Source organism: Heteronotia binoei, chromosome 1 (genome assembly GCF_032191835.1).
Source record: "Heteronotia binoei isolate CCM8104 ecotype False Entrance Well chromosome 1, APGP_CSIRO_Hbin_v1, whole genome shotgun sequence".
NCBI classification, from domain to species: Eukaryota; Metazoa; Chordata; class Lepidosauria; order Squamata; family Gekkonidae; genus Heteronotia; species Heteronotia binoei.
In genome coordinates this window covers 200,712,144-200,731,378 of record NC_083223.1, presented here as the reverse complement: position 1 = coordinate 200,731,378, position 19,235 = coordinate 200,712,144, and the positions used below count along the sequence as shown (strand labels likewise).

General features: G+C 40.5%; 1 protein-coding gene across 2 annotated transcripts in view; it reads left to right on the top strand.

Moving 5' to 3' along the window:
- Positions 1 to 18,696, top strand: part of TGFB2 (transforming growth factor beta 2) — a 148,580-nt gene extending 129,884 nt beyond the window's left edge. The window contains exons 3-7 of one of the 2 annotated variants that reach the window (XM_060246628.1): positions 1,966 to 2,098; positions 2,341 to 2,451; positions 7,460 to 7,625; positions 16,737 to 16,890; positions 18,256 to 18,696. In XM_060246628.1, the coding sequence (XP_060102611.1) occupies positions 1,966 to 2,098; positions 2,341 to 2,451; positions 7,460 to 7,625; positions 16,737 to 16,890; positions 18,256 to 18,414 (723 nt within the window). In that variant the 3' untranslated portion in view covers positions 18,415 to 18,696. Of the gene's footprint in view, positions 1 to 1,965; positions 2,099 to 2,340; positions 2,452 to 7,459; positions 7,626 to 16,736; positions 16,891 to 18,255 lie in introns of those variants that run through there. The other variant, XM_060246637.1, reaches the window with a different exon arrangement.
- The last annotated feature ends 539 nt before the right edge of the window (positions 18,697 to 19,235 follow it).

Below are 19,235 nucleotides of genomic sequence, written 5' to 3'. Positions count from 1 at the left end.
TGTGACCACGGCCATAGTATAAGATAAATTTGCCTTTCTACCAAGGAAGAAAGAATAGCATTTTTTTCATCCTCATTTTATCATTACAGTAGCCCTTTGAAATAGGTTAGGCTGACAGTATGTGATTGGCCTAAGCTTACTCAAGGAACTTCGTAAAAGAATGGGCACTGGAACATGAGCCTGCTAGATCCCAGCCCAGCTACTATACTGAATCAGCCAGGTCTTCAAGATAGATATATAGATGCTAATAAATTATGTTTCTTCTAACCATCCACTGGCAGAAGCAACATCAGTACATTCAGTTTCACAGATTCTATTGAACTCAACATATGAGTTTTTAAAAGCAAACACATTCCAGCATATAGCCAAAATAAATAAGTTAGCACAGGTAAGGGAGAAGGCATTTGTTATTTTCCAATGTCTCACTGGTAGAACCTGACCCTCTTAACTGCAGCCTGCAGTAGCTTCTGGCCTCTTCATTCTGGATCATAGCACTGTCCCTCTTGTGCTGTGCACTTGGAGAAACAGCCCTGATCATTTGAACCAGAAAAATCCATTAGAGCCATAAGGTAAAACTGTGTCCTTTGGGAAGCTCAAGGGAGTGCTTTGAGCTTCCCTTGCAAATAAAAACTGTTTCACATCTGCATGGACAGTAAGGAGACACAGTGTTCTCAGACATCTAAGAAAGCAGAATGGACCACACCACTTGAGATTGGAGGTGAAAGATCATGCAAGACCACAGTTTAGAATGTTTCCCTATGTTAAAAACAACAGCTGTATCTGAAGGATTGAGCAGTGACTCATGAAATCTCATACCCTACCACAAATTTTGTTAGTCTTTAAAGTGCTACTAGACTCTTACTCTTTTCTACTGTTACAGACAGATTAACACAGCTTCCCATCTTGATCTATTTGCAAGCAAATAAAATCTTTCCCCCTGATGGTCTAGTGCAGGGGTGGCCAAATTGTGGCTCAGGAGCCATATGTGGTTCTTTCACAGATATTGTGTGGCTCTCGAAGCCTCCACTACCCTGTCAGCCAGCTTGGAGAAGGCATTTGTCTCTCTAAATCACTTCTCCAAGCCAAGCCAGCTGTTGGCCTGGAGAATGCATTTTAAGTTAAAGTTGCTTTCTTTCCACCTCTCCCTCCCCATCTATTTTTTCCTTCCTTCCTTCCTTCTCTCAAACATCTGATGTTCATGTCTTGCGGCTCTCAAATATCTGATGTTTATTCTATCTGGCTCTTACATTAAGCAAGTTTGGCCACCCCTGTTCTAGTGCTCTGAAGTGGTATTCTGCCATATCCTTTCCATCTCCTTTTCCCACATAGGTGATGTCAACAAATAATGGCTCACAGGTGACTTATTTTAGCCTGTCTGCTCACACTTAGACTTAATTCAGACATAAAGTGAAAATGTGGTTTAGTCAAGTTACTTTGGTCTGAACATGGGCATAAAATTTATTGTGGTTAGCTATGGTCCATCAAACCAGTATCCTAAACCAGGTTTGAAATTGGTGAACTAACCGCAACTAGTCTTAAAATTGAGGTTTGGGATGACATGCAAATGTGGACATCCTAGCTGAATCCTTGCTGACTCTCCAGTTCTACCCTCATACACTGTCTGCCTACAGAGACACTTGGCCAGACTGAAGGTGGTAAAACCAGCTCTGATTAAGACAAATCAGGATCGGAATGATCATCCCAAAAATCAGCTTCACAAGCTAACTAGAGTTAAAAACTATAGTTTCATGTTATATCTGAACCAAAATAGCCCGAGTAACACAAAGTTTGCAAAAGTTTTTCTGGTTCCCTGGATCCAATTCTGATTCACCACATTTGCCCAGTTTTTACATCTGAACATATCAAATTTGTGTGTGTGCGCGTGTGCGTACATAACTGTCTTTTGTTGATGTATTACTGAAATCCCAGAAGCTATACATTGTCTGTTTTCTTTCTTTCTTGCAGATTCTCAAAAGCAAAGACCTAACATCACCAATGCAACGTTACATTGATAGCAAGGTAGTTAAAACGAGAGCCGAAGGTGAATGGCTGTCTTTTGACGTAACTGATGCTGTACATGAATGGCTCCATCATAGAGGTGACAGACAATACCCTTCTCTTTGTTTGTTTGTTACAGTCTTTTTTATCCTGCCCTTGGACAATGCCCCAAGGAAACTTACAGCATTTTTCTTTTAAATCATATCAATAATAAAACAATAACATTAAAACAATAAAACAAAGACTATAAAAAGTCTATCATTTCTCATTAGAGCCTCCTTTCATTAACTGTGGGCCACTTCAGGTCTGCCGCTGATCTAAAGGCAATCTTATGTTTTGCAGACAGGAATCTTGGATTTAAGATAAGTTTGCATTGTCCGTGCTGCACATTCGTGCCTTCAAATAATTATATCATCCCAAACCAAAGTGAAGTACTAGAAGCAAGTTTTGCAGGTAATAATAAAGCTTACAAATTAAAATTGTCATGTCATAAATAAGTTTTCTACAGCCTGCATAAAATATGGAACCAAAATAGTATAAAGGGACTGGAGAAGATGTTCATGTATGTGAGGGTGGAAATCCTGGAAGATTCTCTTAGAAACTCTTGTGTAGCAACTATTTCTCAAGTGGACAGCTGAATCAGAACATCAAAAGTAAGAGGTTCTTAAGCTTTTGGAGGGGGGCAGGCTCTTCCCAAACTATGCTAGTGCTGATCCAAATCATTCTAACTTCAGTGATCTGTGCGATTTATCTGGAATTGCCCTGTAGCTCACTGCTAAAAACAAAGGTATAGAATTTCATTGACTGAAATCAGTTGAGTAGATTTAAAAAATCAGAGTTCCCTTGAATAAGTAACCTAACAAGCAATTCAGCCTGAACCTATAGATTCAAAAATGTATGCCGCAGGTGATGCTTATGGACACTCAAGGAGCCAGAGACATAATTTGCACTTTGAATGCATTTCAGTTCTCACTGTGAGTGAGGCATTTTATGCAATATATCCAGTAGTCACACTGAGTTTGCAGTGCAGATAGGGAAACACTTTCAGATGCACATTTTTAGGTAAACCTATTCACTCATCTAGAAGGCTCCTTCTGCATGGGGAACTTCCTCACCAAAAAGGATCTTTGTAATGTGGCTGCGTCTTTCTTGAGGCCACTCTCTTGCTGTCTCATTAATGTCTGAATTTCTGTATCATGTGGCCTTAACCTTCCTTAGTTCATCTTGTCATGTTTTGGGCAGTAGCCTGATCAATGAAAGAAGAGAAGCTAAGCCAACAGCTTCTGTAGTCCTCTTTTAACTTCTCTGCTCCAGTGAACTTTATCACAACCATCACTGTGCCTCCAGCTGACGGCCTTCATAGCCTTATACAGGTTTGTGATAGAGCCCAACGTATAGGATACACCACCACCAGATGGAGTGAAAAGCGAAGTGTTAGAGACTAAGTCGCTTACACAACAAAGTCAAGTTTTTACTAAAGATTTTTAAAACCATCAGTAACATACTAAAAGCAGTTGTTAAGCAGCATATATAAAAACTGAAGAGCATTTGGGGCAACAATATAACAAAGGAAAATGCATCCAGATAAATCTAAGTGAACTGGTCTTGATCCTGGCAGATTCTAAAAGAATTTTTTTCCCAGCAGCCCATGTCCTTTATACAGCAGACAAGTTCTGCAGCAAAAAATTCTTCTCAGTTTGGTTCTGCAGTGCTCTGACCCCTTATTTCAGCTCTTTGGTCTCTGGTTCTTCTTGTTTGCATCGTTAAGACGCAGTATGCAATTCACAAATAAATGACATCATCTCTGAGTTTCAGTTCACAAAAAGTCATTGTTCTGGATCCTCAAGAGACCCTCTTTTTTTTTTTGTTTCTGAGCCCAAGGTTGACCCTTCTGCTCTCTATCTGAAACTTACCAGAACCGTTTTCCCCCCAAGGCAAGCACTTTAAATATTAAATGTAACAACAATTCCATTCCCCTCCCCTGACAGAATTCTGGCCCCCATCGGGGTGTGACACTGGCATGGAGATAATTCACATGGCCATAGAACTTCAGACATTATCAATGTGATGGACAAGCCTAACTATGAAAAAGTGGCAACTGTACTACAAAGATAATCTTTAATAGAGACAGCCCCTTTGACCTGAATGCTGAGGGGAGGGGGAACCATAACACCTACTTAAAAATACGTCTGTGTGCTGGTAAACAAAAAAGGTTGGAAAAACAAGAAAAACCACAACTTTAATGCCAGTGCCTCAGATGCTTGTGGTGGACCCTGCTGGTGGCTGGCCTAGGAAGCAATGAGAAGCGTAAACTGGTATTTCTGTTTCCTTCTCCCATGCCAGTAATCTCAGCCTTGCATCAGTTGCTTGGGCAGAAAACTGACCCTGAGGGCAGTCCAAAATGGTTTGGTGTGCTGTTGTTCAGTATGTGTGCTGGGAGGTGCCCAACCCTGATCTCTAAATTAGGATTTGTGGATGCTATTTGCCCCATAAAGGCAAGCAGCAATATAACTTTTTAATTGTAGGAGTAACATGAACACTTTGAAAGTTTGGGTCAAATACTTTCATATTTATCACACACACTTGTTGGACCACAATGTATGGAGGCTATCCCATTCATGTTTAGCCAGCAACTGGGAACAATGGTCCTGAGTCTTTCAGCTTTTCATGTCAAATGCAGGTGCATTCTTTCTTGCCAGTCCACATGGGATGTTGACTTCTGCCTTCCAAAAATAGACATGTGATCCTTTGTTATAGTATTGAGCACAAGAAGTGGACCCAGCATGGTGTAGTGGTTGAGAGTGGCAGACTCTAATCTGGAGAGCCGGGTTTGATTCCCCACTCCTCCACATAAAGCCTGCTGTGTGACCTTGGACCAGTCACAGTTCTCTCAGAACTCTCTCAGCCCCACCTATCTCACAAGATACCTGTTGAAGGGAAAGACAAGTGTAAGCCACTTTGAGACTCCTTAGGGTAGAGAAAAGTGGGGTATAAAAACCTACTCTTCTTCTTTTATTGGCTGACTACCAGATAATCAAATGACACCTGTTCATGCTGGAACAGCTACATGGCCATGCGCTTTCCCACCATTCACTTTGCAGATTATGGTGGCAAGATACAAGCGATGTATCTGTTACCCTTTTCCAGAATGGTCCTCTTTCCATTGAATGAAATGGTCTTCATCGATCTTCACTCCAGATCTAGAAGGATTAATTTCTGTGCACACTGCTACCACATACAGTACCAAAACACTTTTAAGAAAATTGTCTTTAACTCTGCATGATATTTCAAGAACGTATCAGTGTAGTGTACACATTTAAAGAAGCAAATCCTAAAAAAAAGAAGAAGCAGCAGCAAATCCTGTTTGGTTGTTACTAAGATTCTAAAAAGGAATAATGAGTGAGGAGAGAAGTAAATCAGCTTCAAGCCCAAGCTTATCAAAGTAAAAGGGACTGTTCTAGAGCAGGTGTGCGTCATACTGGTTGCTAAGCACCAGCAAAGAAGACAGTCTCTACCTTTCAATGCAGGCCAGCCCTAATCAGCAGGGGTGAGTGTGCAATTTACAGTGTTATCCTATACAAAATTACTTCTGTCTTAAGCTCACTGCAGAAGACTGCACTGACACAAGAGTCATACTGGTGGGTAAGAGGGGCTGAAAACTCTCCTGCTCTTTCTCCCAGTTGCTCTTTCTGAATTTAACTCGCTTCAAATATTGGAGCCTGACCAAGAGGAAAAGTACTTGCAAGATGGATTCCATGAGAGGGTGAAGCTGCAGGTAGAGGGAAAGTTCTGCATTCTTACCCACACACACCTTTATCCTTTAAATCGTACCCCTACTATGCATGTGATTTGGACATACTGATAAAGATACAGGTTTGCTGTTGTCAGATGTAGCTTGGCCACAGAATTGCAGATCTGAAGTAATGTTTGTGTGTAATTGTGGATCTGGAGTAATGTTTGTGTGTGTGTGCGAGCACGTTCACACACACACACACACTTCTATAGTGATTCTTTGTTGGATTTTGGTATACTGCAGAGCCTAATTTTCTGAATATCCAACTTTGATGTAATCCTACCCAATTAAAATACATGATTTTCTGGATCATTTCAGTAGACATGGATTGCATCCAGTCCAATTGTTCATAGTCTTAATATGTTTCCCATCTTGTCAGTCTAACTATGTACATTATATTTTAGATTATAAGAATTTCACATTATCCAAATGTTTTGGATGTCCTCTATTCAAATTTAAAACAAGGCCATGGTTTTACTTAATTGGGGTACATGAACTATGTACACGGTTGATGTAAAACATTCTAATGGTGATGAGAAGAGTTAAAGTTCCAGTCCAGTTAAAGTTAGTCATGATTAGATCCCAGTGAAACCAAAAGAGCAAACTAAGCTTGTCTAATTTTTGTCCTGCTGCTTTCCATTTTAATTAGAACTTTATTTATTTAGATACTTATATCTTTTTTTTCTCCCTAGTGGAGGCTCAATGTGGCTTACAATATTGTTCTTCCCTCCTCTTTTTTATCTTTTCAACAACAACCCTGTGAGAAAGGATAGGCTGAGAAAGGGATTGATCCAAGGTCACCCAGCAAGCTTCCATGGCAGTGTGGGTATTCAAACCAGGGTTTCGTAGACTCTAGCCTGATACCCTACACCTTGCTGGCTCTCATAACTAACTACATAACCTTGAGTAACCTTAGGTGGAGAGTGGCCTGTAAACATATGGAAGTTGAAAAAGGAAGAAAAATATCATAGGAATGAATTTCATTTTTTGATTAAATATCAAAGTGCATGATAATTACAAATAAAGTAATGTATATGAATATCTGGTCATATTATATTTGATGAGTAATGATTAATATGCATGAAACCAACATTTTAATACAAATTCTTTTGCCTTGGATTTCTACTGAATTACATAAAAACCTATTATTTAGATTCAATAGACACAGGCTCAATTTGGACAGTTCTCCAAGCCACAGTTTGAAGGATTGCTGCTGACTCACGCATTCCCTGTCTGTCCTCACCTCTTAGTGTCAATTACCTCCATTTCTGGGTTGTTCTAGTAATGATATAATATTCATATTGGGAAACTTGGGCTAATAATGGTATTGAAGCTAATAGAAACAATAGCCTGTCCAGTTTAAGGAGAACAAGTAGTAGTGAATCAGTGTATGAGGAAGTATGACAAGGTGGTAGCACATGAGACTGCAGCATGTTACTATATCTCTGAACCATGGTCTGAAGAAGCATCCATACTGAGCCACAGTGATAAATATGTCAGTGATCTTCATTCCACACTCACACAAGCATACCAGCATGTGATCGTGTATCCAAGTGATACCAGCATCTCCGATTTTCCTGTGAATCGGGTTACTTATAAAGAGATGGTTTATATAATTTGTTCCCGAAAAGCAACACAGTATTTATTACCAAAATGTATTTTTTGAAGGTCTTGAGGACTACCACAGTGCTGAGAAAACTTTAAAGTCCAATAGGAAAAAATACAGTGGGAAGAACCCACATCTTCTGCTAATGTTGTTACCCTCCTACAGACTTGAGTCGCAACAGTCCAGTCGACGGAAGAAGCGTGCTCTAGATGCTGCCTATTGTTTTAGGTAACTATGGAAAGAGAATTTATTTATGCACAAGCGTAGAAATATGTTGCTGTTAATGTCCTGTCAATGTAGCCCAATAATTTCTTGGTTACATTCTTTATTAGATCAATCCATAAGTATGAATACAGGCTGCATTCTCTTGCAGCAGAGCTCCTACAGTGTCTGTTCACAGTTCTCAGTAAGAACTGAAGAATCACATTTCTTTGCTGACCACCTCCTCCCCAAGATACCCAAGAACTGATTGCTTGCAACATGAAACTTTTATATTGACACCTGAGCATAGAAGGCAAGCAGTATTAAATATTTCTGAAGTATATTTTATTTCCATACTGATTCACACATGCATTCATGCTTTTAGTACAAAAGTGACTATATTTTGTAAAACCATGTGCAATTCATATTCATTTGAGGATATGTTTAGTACTGTTCAGATATTTACATTTTCTTCCAGAGTCATGTCCTTCCTTAGGGTCACATTCACGCAATGTGTAGTCCAAGTACAGCTCTTTCACAGATAGTACTATGTGGAATTGTGGAACCAAATCTGTGGCCACAGTGGCCTAGGAAAAGTGCCATTGTAATCTCAGCAAGTGCTGTCAAGAAATCACAGTTGTACCTGTGAGAGCCATGTCCACACCTTCAGGTTATTTGGGGTGAATTTGTCTGGGGCATTCATCCTGCAGCTCATGTTCAGTGTTTCCTTTTGCTCTGCTCCTTGGATTACAAGTAGTAGACTGAGGCATTTTAGCAGAAGGAGGAGCTGGTTCCACATGGAAAAATACTTCAAAGTTAAAATGCATTTTGTTCTCTGAAGAAAAATCTAAATTTCTCTTTTTGTTAACTTATTTGTCAATGAGAATACAAGATTTTTGAGAGTGTGTTCAACTTCAATTATGACAGCATGGTCATAGGCTATAATCCAGTTGTACATTAGGGAGAGTACCCAGAGCTTCATCAGAACTTTGCTTCAGCTTTTTCTGACTCAGCAGTTCCCAAGTGTTAATTTTTCAAGGCACCGTGTCTCTTTAGCAAATATGCAGCAGAACCACTATGTGAAATTCTGGCTCCAAGCACATTTTTTTTCCTCCATGGTCACATTCCTGCATTTATTTGCCACTTCAAACTTAAGCTCTGCACAGAGTTGTTAAAGTGCCTGCCTGCCAGAGGCTTATGGTATGGTTTCCGTGTATTCTGAGAGGGGAAGCAAAAAGGAAGATTAAACTTTTAGAACCGTGGTTATTTGAATAGACTGTTTGATGTATCAAGACTGTAATCCTAAAAATGGGGGGGAGCTCCATTAACTAAAGTGGGTCTTACTTCTGAGTAAACCCACATAGGTTTGCACTGTTAGAGCATTCCACCTAGAGCAAGATTTGGTATCACTGTTTTATAGAGCCCAATACAAGGAAGAAAATGAGCTATTAAAATATATCTCATTTAGATCATAGCCCTCTAATAAGGAGAAGCTGTGTTGCAGTAGTAGAGAAGATCCTTTCCATACAGAAGGTCCCAGGTTCAGTCCCTGGCATTTCTGTTTTAAGGATCTCAGATGGCAGAAACACCTTTCTTTTCCTCAAACACTGCCAGAGAATTTCATACATCTTTTTGTGCTTTTCATACTCTTCTGAATTATTCTTAAATAGCAGAAAACCCTAAACAGTTAAATGTTTTAGGAACTAATTATTTTAGTTAGAGATACTTATTCACATATTCAATTGAAATCATTGACCCCAAAGACTTCATCTTTGAATTCTGCTCACATGTAATGTGTGAAATTGGCAAAGAGTTTCCGACTCAACATTAGGAAGAATGGTTCCTCAGTGGAACAGGCTTCCTTGGGAGGTGGTGGACTCTCCTTTCCTGGAGGTTTTTAAACAGAGGCTAGATGGCCATCTGACAGCAATGTGGATCCTGTGAATTTAAGGGGAGGTATTTGTGAGTTTCCTGCATTGTGCAGGGAATGGGACTAGATGACCCTGGAGATCCCTTCCAACTCTATGATTCTGTCATTCCGCATCACAGCTTGCTTTGCCAGGCTTGCTCAATTGTACAGGAGCTACAGAACAAAGCCTCTATTTTTTCCATTTGCTGAGACTCCTTCCTTGGGGAGGAGGGGGGAAGGATAGCTTATTTTTCCAGTTTCTCTCAATTGCACAGCAGAGCTACTGAGCCAAGCCTTTCTTCCTTCTATTTGCTGAGGCTCCTCTCCCTCCTGGTCCCCTGGGGTAGGAAGGAAAGAGCTTCCTTTGTCCAGTTCCCCAGATTGCACAGGAGAGATATAAAGAAAGCGCCTTTAAGACCACAAATGTTTTAAGCATGTTTTATTTTAAAAAAAATTAAAAAAATCTTTTAATTGTGTTTGTCTTTGTGCTTTATAAAGTTTATATCTCTGCTACCTGGCATTACAGTTTATGACACACATGGCCTGGCCTGACAAGATCTCATTTATGTCAGATCTGGCCCTCAACAAATGATTTTGACACCCCTGGACTAAAGGGAAGCTGCAGATTCAGAGACAGTAAATCTCTGAATACCAGTGCCAGTTCATCAGAGGAAGACCTTAGCCTCTATATCCTGTTATTCGCAGGGCTGGCCCTAGGGTGTGCAGCACTCCATTGCTCAAACAGTGAGGGAGGCAAGATGAAGGCAGAGAAGATGGCAGGAAAGAGAGAAATATGGCTGGAAAGCAAGAGAGCCAGGGCAAGCAGGCGAAAGGCAGCAGGAAAGCGAGAAGTCACATTATTAATTTTGAGATTTAGTATACCAAACTGAAAACCTAAATATCAGATGTGTGGATGACATTCAAATTTTGTAATTTTGCTTCTGTTTATTACGAACATACATACAAAGCTGCCTTATACTGATTCAGACTCTCAGCCCATCAAAGTCAGTATTGTCTACTCAGACTGGCAGCGGCTCTCCAGGGTCTCAAGCTGAAGTTTTTCATGCCTATTTGCCTGGACCCTTTTTAATTTTAAAAAGGGTAAGGGTGGCAAATATCAAAACATCAAAAAAAATCAAGATTAAAATAAGCAAGGTATTAAAGAGTATTTAACATAAAGTAAATATAAACTATTTAAACAATTCAGTAAAACATATGAACCCACAAGAACAAACCAGGGGAGGAGGCCCAATGAGCACGCCTTGACGGGGAGGGCGGGATATAAGTGGAATAAAATAAATAATAACAGTTATTGGACATACTGCAAACAAACAAAAGTCTTTACATACTGGCAGAAGGCAACAACAGAGGGACACAGGTTAATCTCCCTGGAGAGGGAGTTCCAAAGTTTTGGTTCCATGGCCAAGAAAGCTCTTTCTCAGGTTGCTAGCCATCAGATGGTGGGGACACTCAAATCAAGGCCTCCAATGATCGAAGAATGCAGACCATCAGGTGTTCTACCCCTAGTCATATGTTGTTTTAAATGTCAATACCAGCAATTTTAATTGAACCCGGAAGCAAATTGGGTACCAGTGTAGATGAAGCAAAATGGGAGCGATATGGTCCCTGCAACCCATTTCAGTCAACATTCTAGCCACAGCATTTTGTAACTGCTATAGCTTCCAGACAGTCTTCAGGGACAGCCCCATGCAGTAATCTAATCAAAATGTTAGTAGGCCATGCACCACAGTGGCAAGATTTTTTCTGCCCAGGAAGGGAAACAGCTGACTCATCAGCCAAAGCTGGTGAAAGGCATTACTGGTCATTGATGTCACCTGTTTGTTAGCCCTCATCCATCTCAAAACTGCTTCTATGCACTTGTTCAGAGTTTTCACAACCTCCCTGGGAACTGCTGGAAGTACAAGATAGAGCTAAGTGTCATCCACATATTGGTGGCAATTTCACCCAACTTTTGGTAGAGTTAGATTTGTAGCAATACACAGCTTTCATGGGCAGAATCTAACTTTAGTACCAGTATCTAATATTACATCATAGGCAAAGATATTCAGGGCTTTTTAATAGAAAAAGCCCAACAGGAGCTCATTTACATATTAGGCCACACCCCCTGCCATCACTATTGTTTCACACAGGGATTTTTTATAGGGAAAGCCCAACAGGAACTCATCTGCATATTAGGCCACACACCCTGATGCCAAGCCAGTTGAAACTGCATTCCTGTGTATTCCTGCTCCAAAAAAATAAGCTCTGAAGATATTGCAATATGAATTGAAATCATTTGATATTTCAGTCTTTTACCCAAACTAAAAATTGGTCAGAATTCTTTTTCATCTAACAGAAGAGTAGTCTTTTTGTATCAGACCAATGGTCCATCTAGGGCAGCATCCTGTTTCCAACCATGGCTCATTGGATGCCACAGACAAGTTCACAAGCAGAGACTATAGATAATCCTCATTTGATCTCCAGCTCCTATCAAGCAGGAGACTCTATTGGGCTGTGATAGTTAATAACCAACAACAGACACATCCTCCACAGATCTGCCCAACCTTTTTTGAAATGTATTTGAAACCCCCAAATCCTTTAAATCCAGTGGTCATTACTATATCTTGTAAATGTGAGTTCCACAAGTCATCTACCAGTAGTGTGAAGTAGTACTTCCTTTTGTCAGTTTTGAATCATTTCCAGTCAGTTTTGTGGGGTGGTCCTAAAATCCAGTATTATGGGAGAAAGGAAAAAAATTCTCCCTCTGCACTACTCTATACCATGTATATTTCTGTAGATGCATCAAGTCTCCCCAAAGTCATTTTGCAGAAGATCAATGCCCATTGTTTCTTTGCCATCTGTGACTATTTCTCAACCCTTCTTGAACCTTATTTCTTTTCTGACATCTGGAACAGGATTAATAAACTAATAGTGATAATAATCAGGCTTCATTTTGGGCAGGAGTTCACAGGAGTGGAACCTCTAAATTTTATTGTGCTCTTTCTTTCTTACCCCCCACCCCCAAACATTTGCTTCTGGGCTCAGTTGTTCAACCCCCGTGAGAATTTTGCTGAATTTGACAAGCTTTCTAATGTTTTCCCCCACAAAGAAATGGGAAATAACCAAAATATATCAAGCAGATGTATGGGAATCTTCATCATGCCACTGTGGCCACATAGGAAAAAGTAATTTAAAAAGTATGATGACGGTAAGGTGTTATTATGATAATTCTAATTTAAGAAGCATTTTAAGGTAGATGCTGAGCTGGTATAATTTAGTACCCTTTCTGGTGATATCAGGGGTGTGAGGCATATGCAAATGAGTTGTGCTAATGAGCTCCAGCACCTCTTTTTCTACAGAATGTCCCCTGATAATAATGCACATGAGTAAGCACTGTTAAGACTCATAGATTTCAAAAAGTGTTCAATTTGGGCTGGATTTGGCTCAGTAATAACAAGGATATTTCTATGATAGCATAAATAGCATATTTTAAGAGCTCTCCAAAAATAATCTTGGCTTCTGGCTTCCTCCTGTGCCTATGCCACATGATACCACCATCTAAGCAGCTTACCGTGAAACAGGATGAGTGTTTCTCTATGTTTGGTAGAGGCAGGGCCTTATCATATAAAGAGACTGGGCAGCAAATAGCCTGCTCATTTCAAGGAGTGCCCTCAGGTACCTCTTATACTTTCTTTGATCAATCTATTTGGACATTTTGGGGATACATATTCTAAATAAAAGGTGAGCTCGCTGTCCTTACACAGTCCTTTTTTTTTAACTAGCATCTCCACTAGTGCACCATTGTGTTTAAATGGTACATGCCCAGGATCTCTTAATCATTATGGCATATAATATGAGTGATCTTGAGTATTCTGCATAAGATGAGCCTTGCTGCATCATGTCAGCTGTTCACCTAGTTGAGGATTCTTTGGAACAATCCCAGAAACTAGTAGCTCCAGTGACCCAGCAATGAACTGTAATAGGGTTGCCAAGTCCAATTCAAGAAATATTGAGACTTTGGGGGCGGAGCCAGAAGACATTAGGGGTAGAGCCAAGAACAAGGGTGTGACAAGCATAATTGAACTCCAAGGGAATTCTGGCCATCACATTTAAAGGGTCTCACACCTTTTTAAATGCCTTTCTTCCATAGGAAATAATGAAGGATAGGGGCACCATCTTTTGGGGCTCATAGAATTGGACCTCCTGGTCCAATTGTTTTGAAACTTGGGGGGTATTTTGGGCAGAGGCACTAGATGCTATACTAAAAATTTGGTGCATCTATCTCAAATAATAGCCCCCCCCAGAGCCCCCAATACCCGCAGATCAATTTCCCATTATTCCCTATGGGAATCGTTCTCCACAGGGAATAATAGAGTGCCCAGTAGACATTCCCCCCCCCCGGCTTTCTAAAGCGGGGGGAGGGCCTCCAAACCAGGGAATCCCCTGCCCCCTCCCTCTCTCTCACACACAAATACTTACTGGATCTTGTTCCTGCAGAACTTTACTTGCTCTGAAAACTGAAAGCAAAAGAAAGGGAGGGGCCATTCTCCTACGGAACTGTTAATGACCCTTTCCCATGAAGCCCTTCCTGTTTCCTGCTTCCTGCTCAGCCTTAAAGGCACACAGACCTGTTTGCAGGTTTCTAAACCTGCAGGAGCTCTAAAACTTCATGGTGACTGTGGGAGCGGGGCTTCCCCTGCCGGCCAGCTGGCTGGGGGCGGGGAGAAGCCTGTAAAAACGGGGGATCCCCCGTTGGGACCTGGGGATTGGGAAGCCTAAACTGTAACCTTCTTCCCACCTTTGCTGTAGATCAGTTAACATGAACAAAATGTCAGTTAAAGAAGGAAAGGCAAAAAAAAGGCAATTAGTACCACCAAAATAAGTTGAGCCAGCCCTAAAAAGACAGACAGCCCCAGATGTGGTGAGTAGAAGTTGTCCTAAATTTGACAATATATATACCATATTGTAAGACATAAGCAAAAACTTGGAATACCTGCAAAGAATCTCAACTTTGCACATATGGGTATAATTCAAGATAAAGAAGGGGAAATGGTTGCATGCAGAAGGGAAAATCATTTTAGGAATCTGAGGCTCCTTGTGAGGTGAAAATCAGAACAGAAACTGACCTTTCAGTTTATCATATATAAAGACAAGCAGGAGACTCTCAAAGATGTGACAGGGGACATCATTTTTCCCAGTATCTTCCTTCCCTATTATTTTCTTTTTCTTTTCCCTTGTAGCTCCCATAGCCTCTCCCCTTTTCTGCTTACTTCTCTCCCACTCACCAGCCAACTTACCTTTATCTGCCCTTCTGTCTTCACTTTTCCTTCTTTCCATCTCCCAGGCATTTTTTCTCCAAGAAAAATCAGGTCCAAGTGCATAGCACTCACTAAGCCAAACCAGGCCAGCCCAATTCCCCTCCCCCACCCGGTGTGTGTGTGGCTTCACTGAAAATCTTAAACTACCTTAAAGTTTGTAAATAAAATCCCCTATCTGTCCCTAACTCTATTTTGCAGATTTATTAATCCACACTCTACAACCCAGTTTGGAGTTTTACTATAATGACTCTGTAGTATGGTGTCTGGAAAGCCTTTCCTCCCAAGATTATGAGGAGGAGGAATGCAATAAGGATTAGGTTGGTTCTTGTACACAATTATACCACTAACTTTAGTTTAATGCCACATGAAATTAATAGAGAAAAGCCTGGCATTTGATCAATATTTAAACATATATACAAACTACTGAAGTTAAAGCATCTGATTTGGTTTCCAGACTGTTACTTAAAAAAAAAAACAACCCTTCTACTTTCATATTCCTGGTAGAGTTCTCTACTTTTTACTTATAGATCTGAACTACTCTATTTATCTCCTTCCCTCTTTCTGGGACAACCGGATCAATTGATACTAGTACAAAAGGCAGGTCTGCTGACTTGGGGGAAACCTACAGGGACAAAATTATCAGTACTCCAGTTGTTTTGGAGGTTGGGAAGCTGGACATGGTTGTTGTGATGACAAAATGAGGGGACTGAGTACCCTGTTGTGATCTCCTCGGAGCAGGTATGGGATATACACAATAAGGATGGAATGGTGCACATACGCATTAGATTGTGCCAGTGGCAAGTCATGAGATTTATTTTCATCTGATACCTAGCTTGTGTAGATGATGTAAGGAAGGTCCTTGAGGGAATCTTTTTCTGGGGGACCATGATGATTCTCAGCAAGTCTGAGGGGGGCTGGTGGAGATCCCAGTTATTTCAAATGGCCTTACTGGAACTTAATTTTTAATGTTCTTTTGAATCAGACTTTCTTATTTAATGGAGATCAAATATAAAGAATTTTTGACCTGTATCTTTCTCACAAATAGTTGTTTCAGATTTGTAATTGAGGGGGTCAGAAATGTTTAGTCCCCCCAAAAGCCCAAACACTACCAAAATCTAGATTCGTTATAGAACATTCCTAGCACCAGCTTTCCCTCACGACACCTGCCCTCTTCCCTTTCCATCCAGATTTTTCTGGTGGCAGCTGCAGTGGTGGTTGGAAGGCCCTGCTTTCTGACTTCCTTGTTTTGTGGTCCATGGAGGTGCTGCAGCAATGTTCTGGACACAAGGATCTATGGCAAATATAAAGACATGACTGGGAACTACCTTCCTATGGATCTTTGCATCTTGGACTCTACCACCAGGTAGATTTCTTGAGTAAGGAAAAGTTGCAGCATGGTAGAATGGCAGCAGCTGGTTAGGGATGGAGAGGCTTCCAAGAACTATCATGCTTCCAACAACATAAGGAAGAGTGTGACAGAGTTTACACTGAGAGAGGCCATTCCCAGAGTAGCTTCATGTGCCTCTGGTCAGAGCATGCCCTCTTTTAGGGCAGGTAATTTTACTAATATTCCAGTCAGCAGACACCCCCAGGAGAAGGAGGCAAGGGCCAGTAAAGTGACTGCCCCAGTTAGTGGCCACATGAGAGAATGATTTTTTAAAAAAAAAAAATCATTCATTTTTTGGCACCACCATTAATAGTTCATCTGTGGCATATTTGGGTTTCCTGACAGAAACACCTTTGCCAAATTAAAGCAGCAGGTATTTCAGCTGTCGGATGTTTAGAAACAAAAAGTCTCTTGGAATAGTTGATCGAATTCACCTTCAAGCCACCCAGTGAGCACACTTCAACCTTCTGCAGTTTGAGAGGGCATGATTGTAACTATGTATTTGTCGGCCATTCTGTTTACAGGAATGTGCAGGATAACTGCTGTCTGCGACCATTTTATATTGACTTCAAGAGGGATCTTGGATGGAAATGGATACATGAACCTAAGGGATACCATGCAAATTTCTGTGCAGGAGCTTGTCCCTATTTATGGAGCTCAGATACTCAGCACAGTCGAGTAAGTCTCTCCCTTTGTTTGATGGGATAGTGGGATATTTGAGACTAAAAAAATGTAGTGGTATTCTTAAGCTTGTCATCATCAAACTTATCACTATGGCACATCAGTCTTAATATTATGATTATAGATGCCATCTTTTCAAAACAAAGAGATACCTGAAGCCCTAAGAATGACAATACCCACAAAATGTTAAAAATTCAAAAACAAAAAGGCCCCAGACCTTCCAAGTTTCTTTCCCCACTGTTCTCACATGAGAAAGACCCATCCAGCCAAGCTTATGTATCCAAGGTGTTACAACACACTAAGGGAGCAAGTGCTTACCCTTTTCTGACAAAATAGAATCTTCTATTAATACAACTCTTTCAGCCCACACCCCCTTCTCACACATGGAAGTTGAAGTCTTTTTCATAGTCTGTTACACTCCAATCACTGCTTGGCCTGTGTAATTCCAACCTCAGTGCCTTTTCCTAGCTAAAGCAGTGGATCTGTAGTGTTTGGATTAGATCCTCCTCTAAGCCAGGTCTGAATCATTTAAGCGTCCTAATGTACTCACTGTCCTAATGACTTCACATGGAAGTAATTGGTAGGCAGGCATGTTCAATGGGAAGGAATTCTTCTGGGAAACAGTGATCCAGATTGTACACATTCTGTGCTCTAGATTCTGAAAAGTCTGTACAGATTTTGACTATCTGGAACATGACGTGATATCCTGAAAACCCTGCCTGGCATTTCTTATATAACAGCTTGGTTGTAAAGAAAATGTTTGAAGGATTTGGGGGAGTGGCCTGCGTAGAGTTAAAAGCTGACTCGCTTTGCCTAATGAGAAGTAGGGTTCCCATTCCCTCTGGGGTGAGGGTTTCCCCAATTTTGGGGCCTCCAACCCACCAGAAGTTGACATCACCCAGAAGTTACATCATTGTGCCTGAGACACTCTAGCATTTGGGTAAAAAGCTCTATGGAACGTTAAAAAAAAGGCCTGCACTGGTAGACAGGTAAGATCTGGCAACCCTAATGAGAAGGCAGCCCCAGTTCCAAAGTTCAAGGAAACCAACTCAGTGATGAATGGCAAACTTGCAAAACACTTCCAAGGCGTAAACCCGGTGGGACATTAGAATAGTTTATTACATTTGCAGTTACCAAATGCAGCTTCTCTTGGAACAGCATTCTGACCATACAAACAAATCAAAATGGTAAGATACACTGAATGTTACAGTATGGTTAAATGTTATCAAATGCCATATCTGAGCAAATGTAGTGTCTCTTTATTACTGTCATGTTGATGGAGAAAGGCAAGCTACAGGTGTCCTGAATAACTAAACTAGGATGCAACATAAATATCTTCATTGTCCTTTCTTTTCCATCTAGGTACTTAGCTTGTATAACACCATAAACCCAGAAGCATCTGCATCTCCATGCTGTGTATCCCAGGACCTAGAACCCCTCACCATCTTGTATTACATTGGCAAAACGCCCAAAATTGAACAGCTTTCTAACATGATTGTAAAGTCTTGCAAGTGCAGCTAGAGAATACTCCGGGACAGCACAGTGTGTGCATTTCCCCCCCCCCTCTGGAAAAAAGGAGGAAACAATATGATTTCAAAGAGGAAGAAACAAAAGAATACATAGGATCAGCAGTGTTTCAAAAAGGAAAACAAACAAAAAGAAGGGTACTTGTCTGAAATGTTTTGAGAGTTTGTTTCATTGTTTCGGTTACTGTTTTACTTTAAACTGGCATCTGAAGCGAAACCGTGAAGTCCTTATCCAACATTTCACCTACTTGGTTATTGAGGTAGACAAGAAACATTTTTTAAACACACACAAAATTAATAATACAAGATAGAAAGAAAAGGAAACCTTTTAAAATTAAACACTGGAAAAATTGTTAGCATTCTTATGTGAAAAGGAAAAAAACAGGAAAAAATCCCATTAAGTGGAGTTGCTGTATCTATCCCGTGGCTTACTTGATCTCCATGTTGTTATGCCGTAGACTCCTTATCTGTTTCTTGTAGTTTTTAGAATGAACTACGCCTTATTTATTTTTGTGTAATATGATCAAACAAGAACATGTTGTCAGGGGTGGGGGGATGCAAAACTTGGAGACCAAATAACCTTCCACAAACATGTTTAATGCTTAGCAAACATGTGCTCAGAAGTCCTGAAAAAAGTGATTAGTTTAGGAGGTCAATTAAAATACTTGTCTGGTATAACACTGTAGGGAAGTATGCTTTAAAAATAAAAGGAAAAAAAAGGCCACACATGCATTTGTGTTGTTGTTTTTTTGTACTAAAACCCTAGGAGAGCTTTCTGCAAAGCTTCATACCCTTGTTTTAAATACTGAAAAGCTT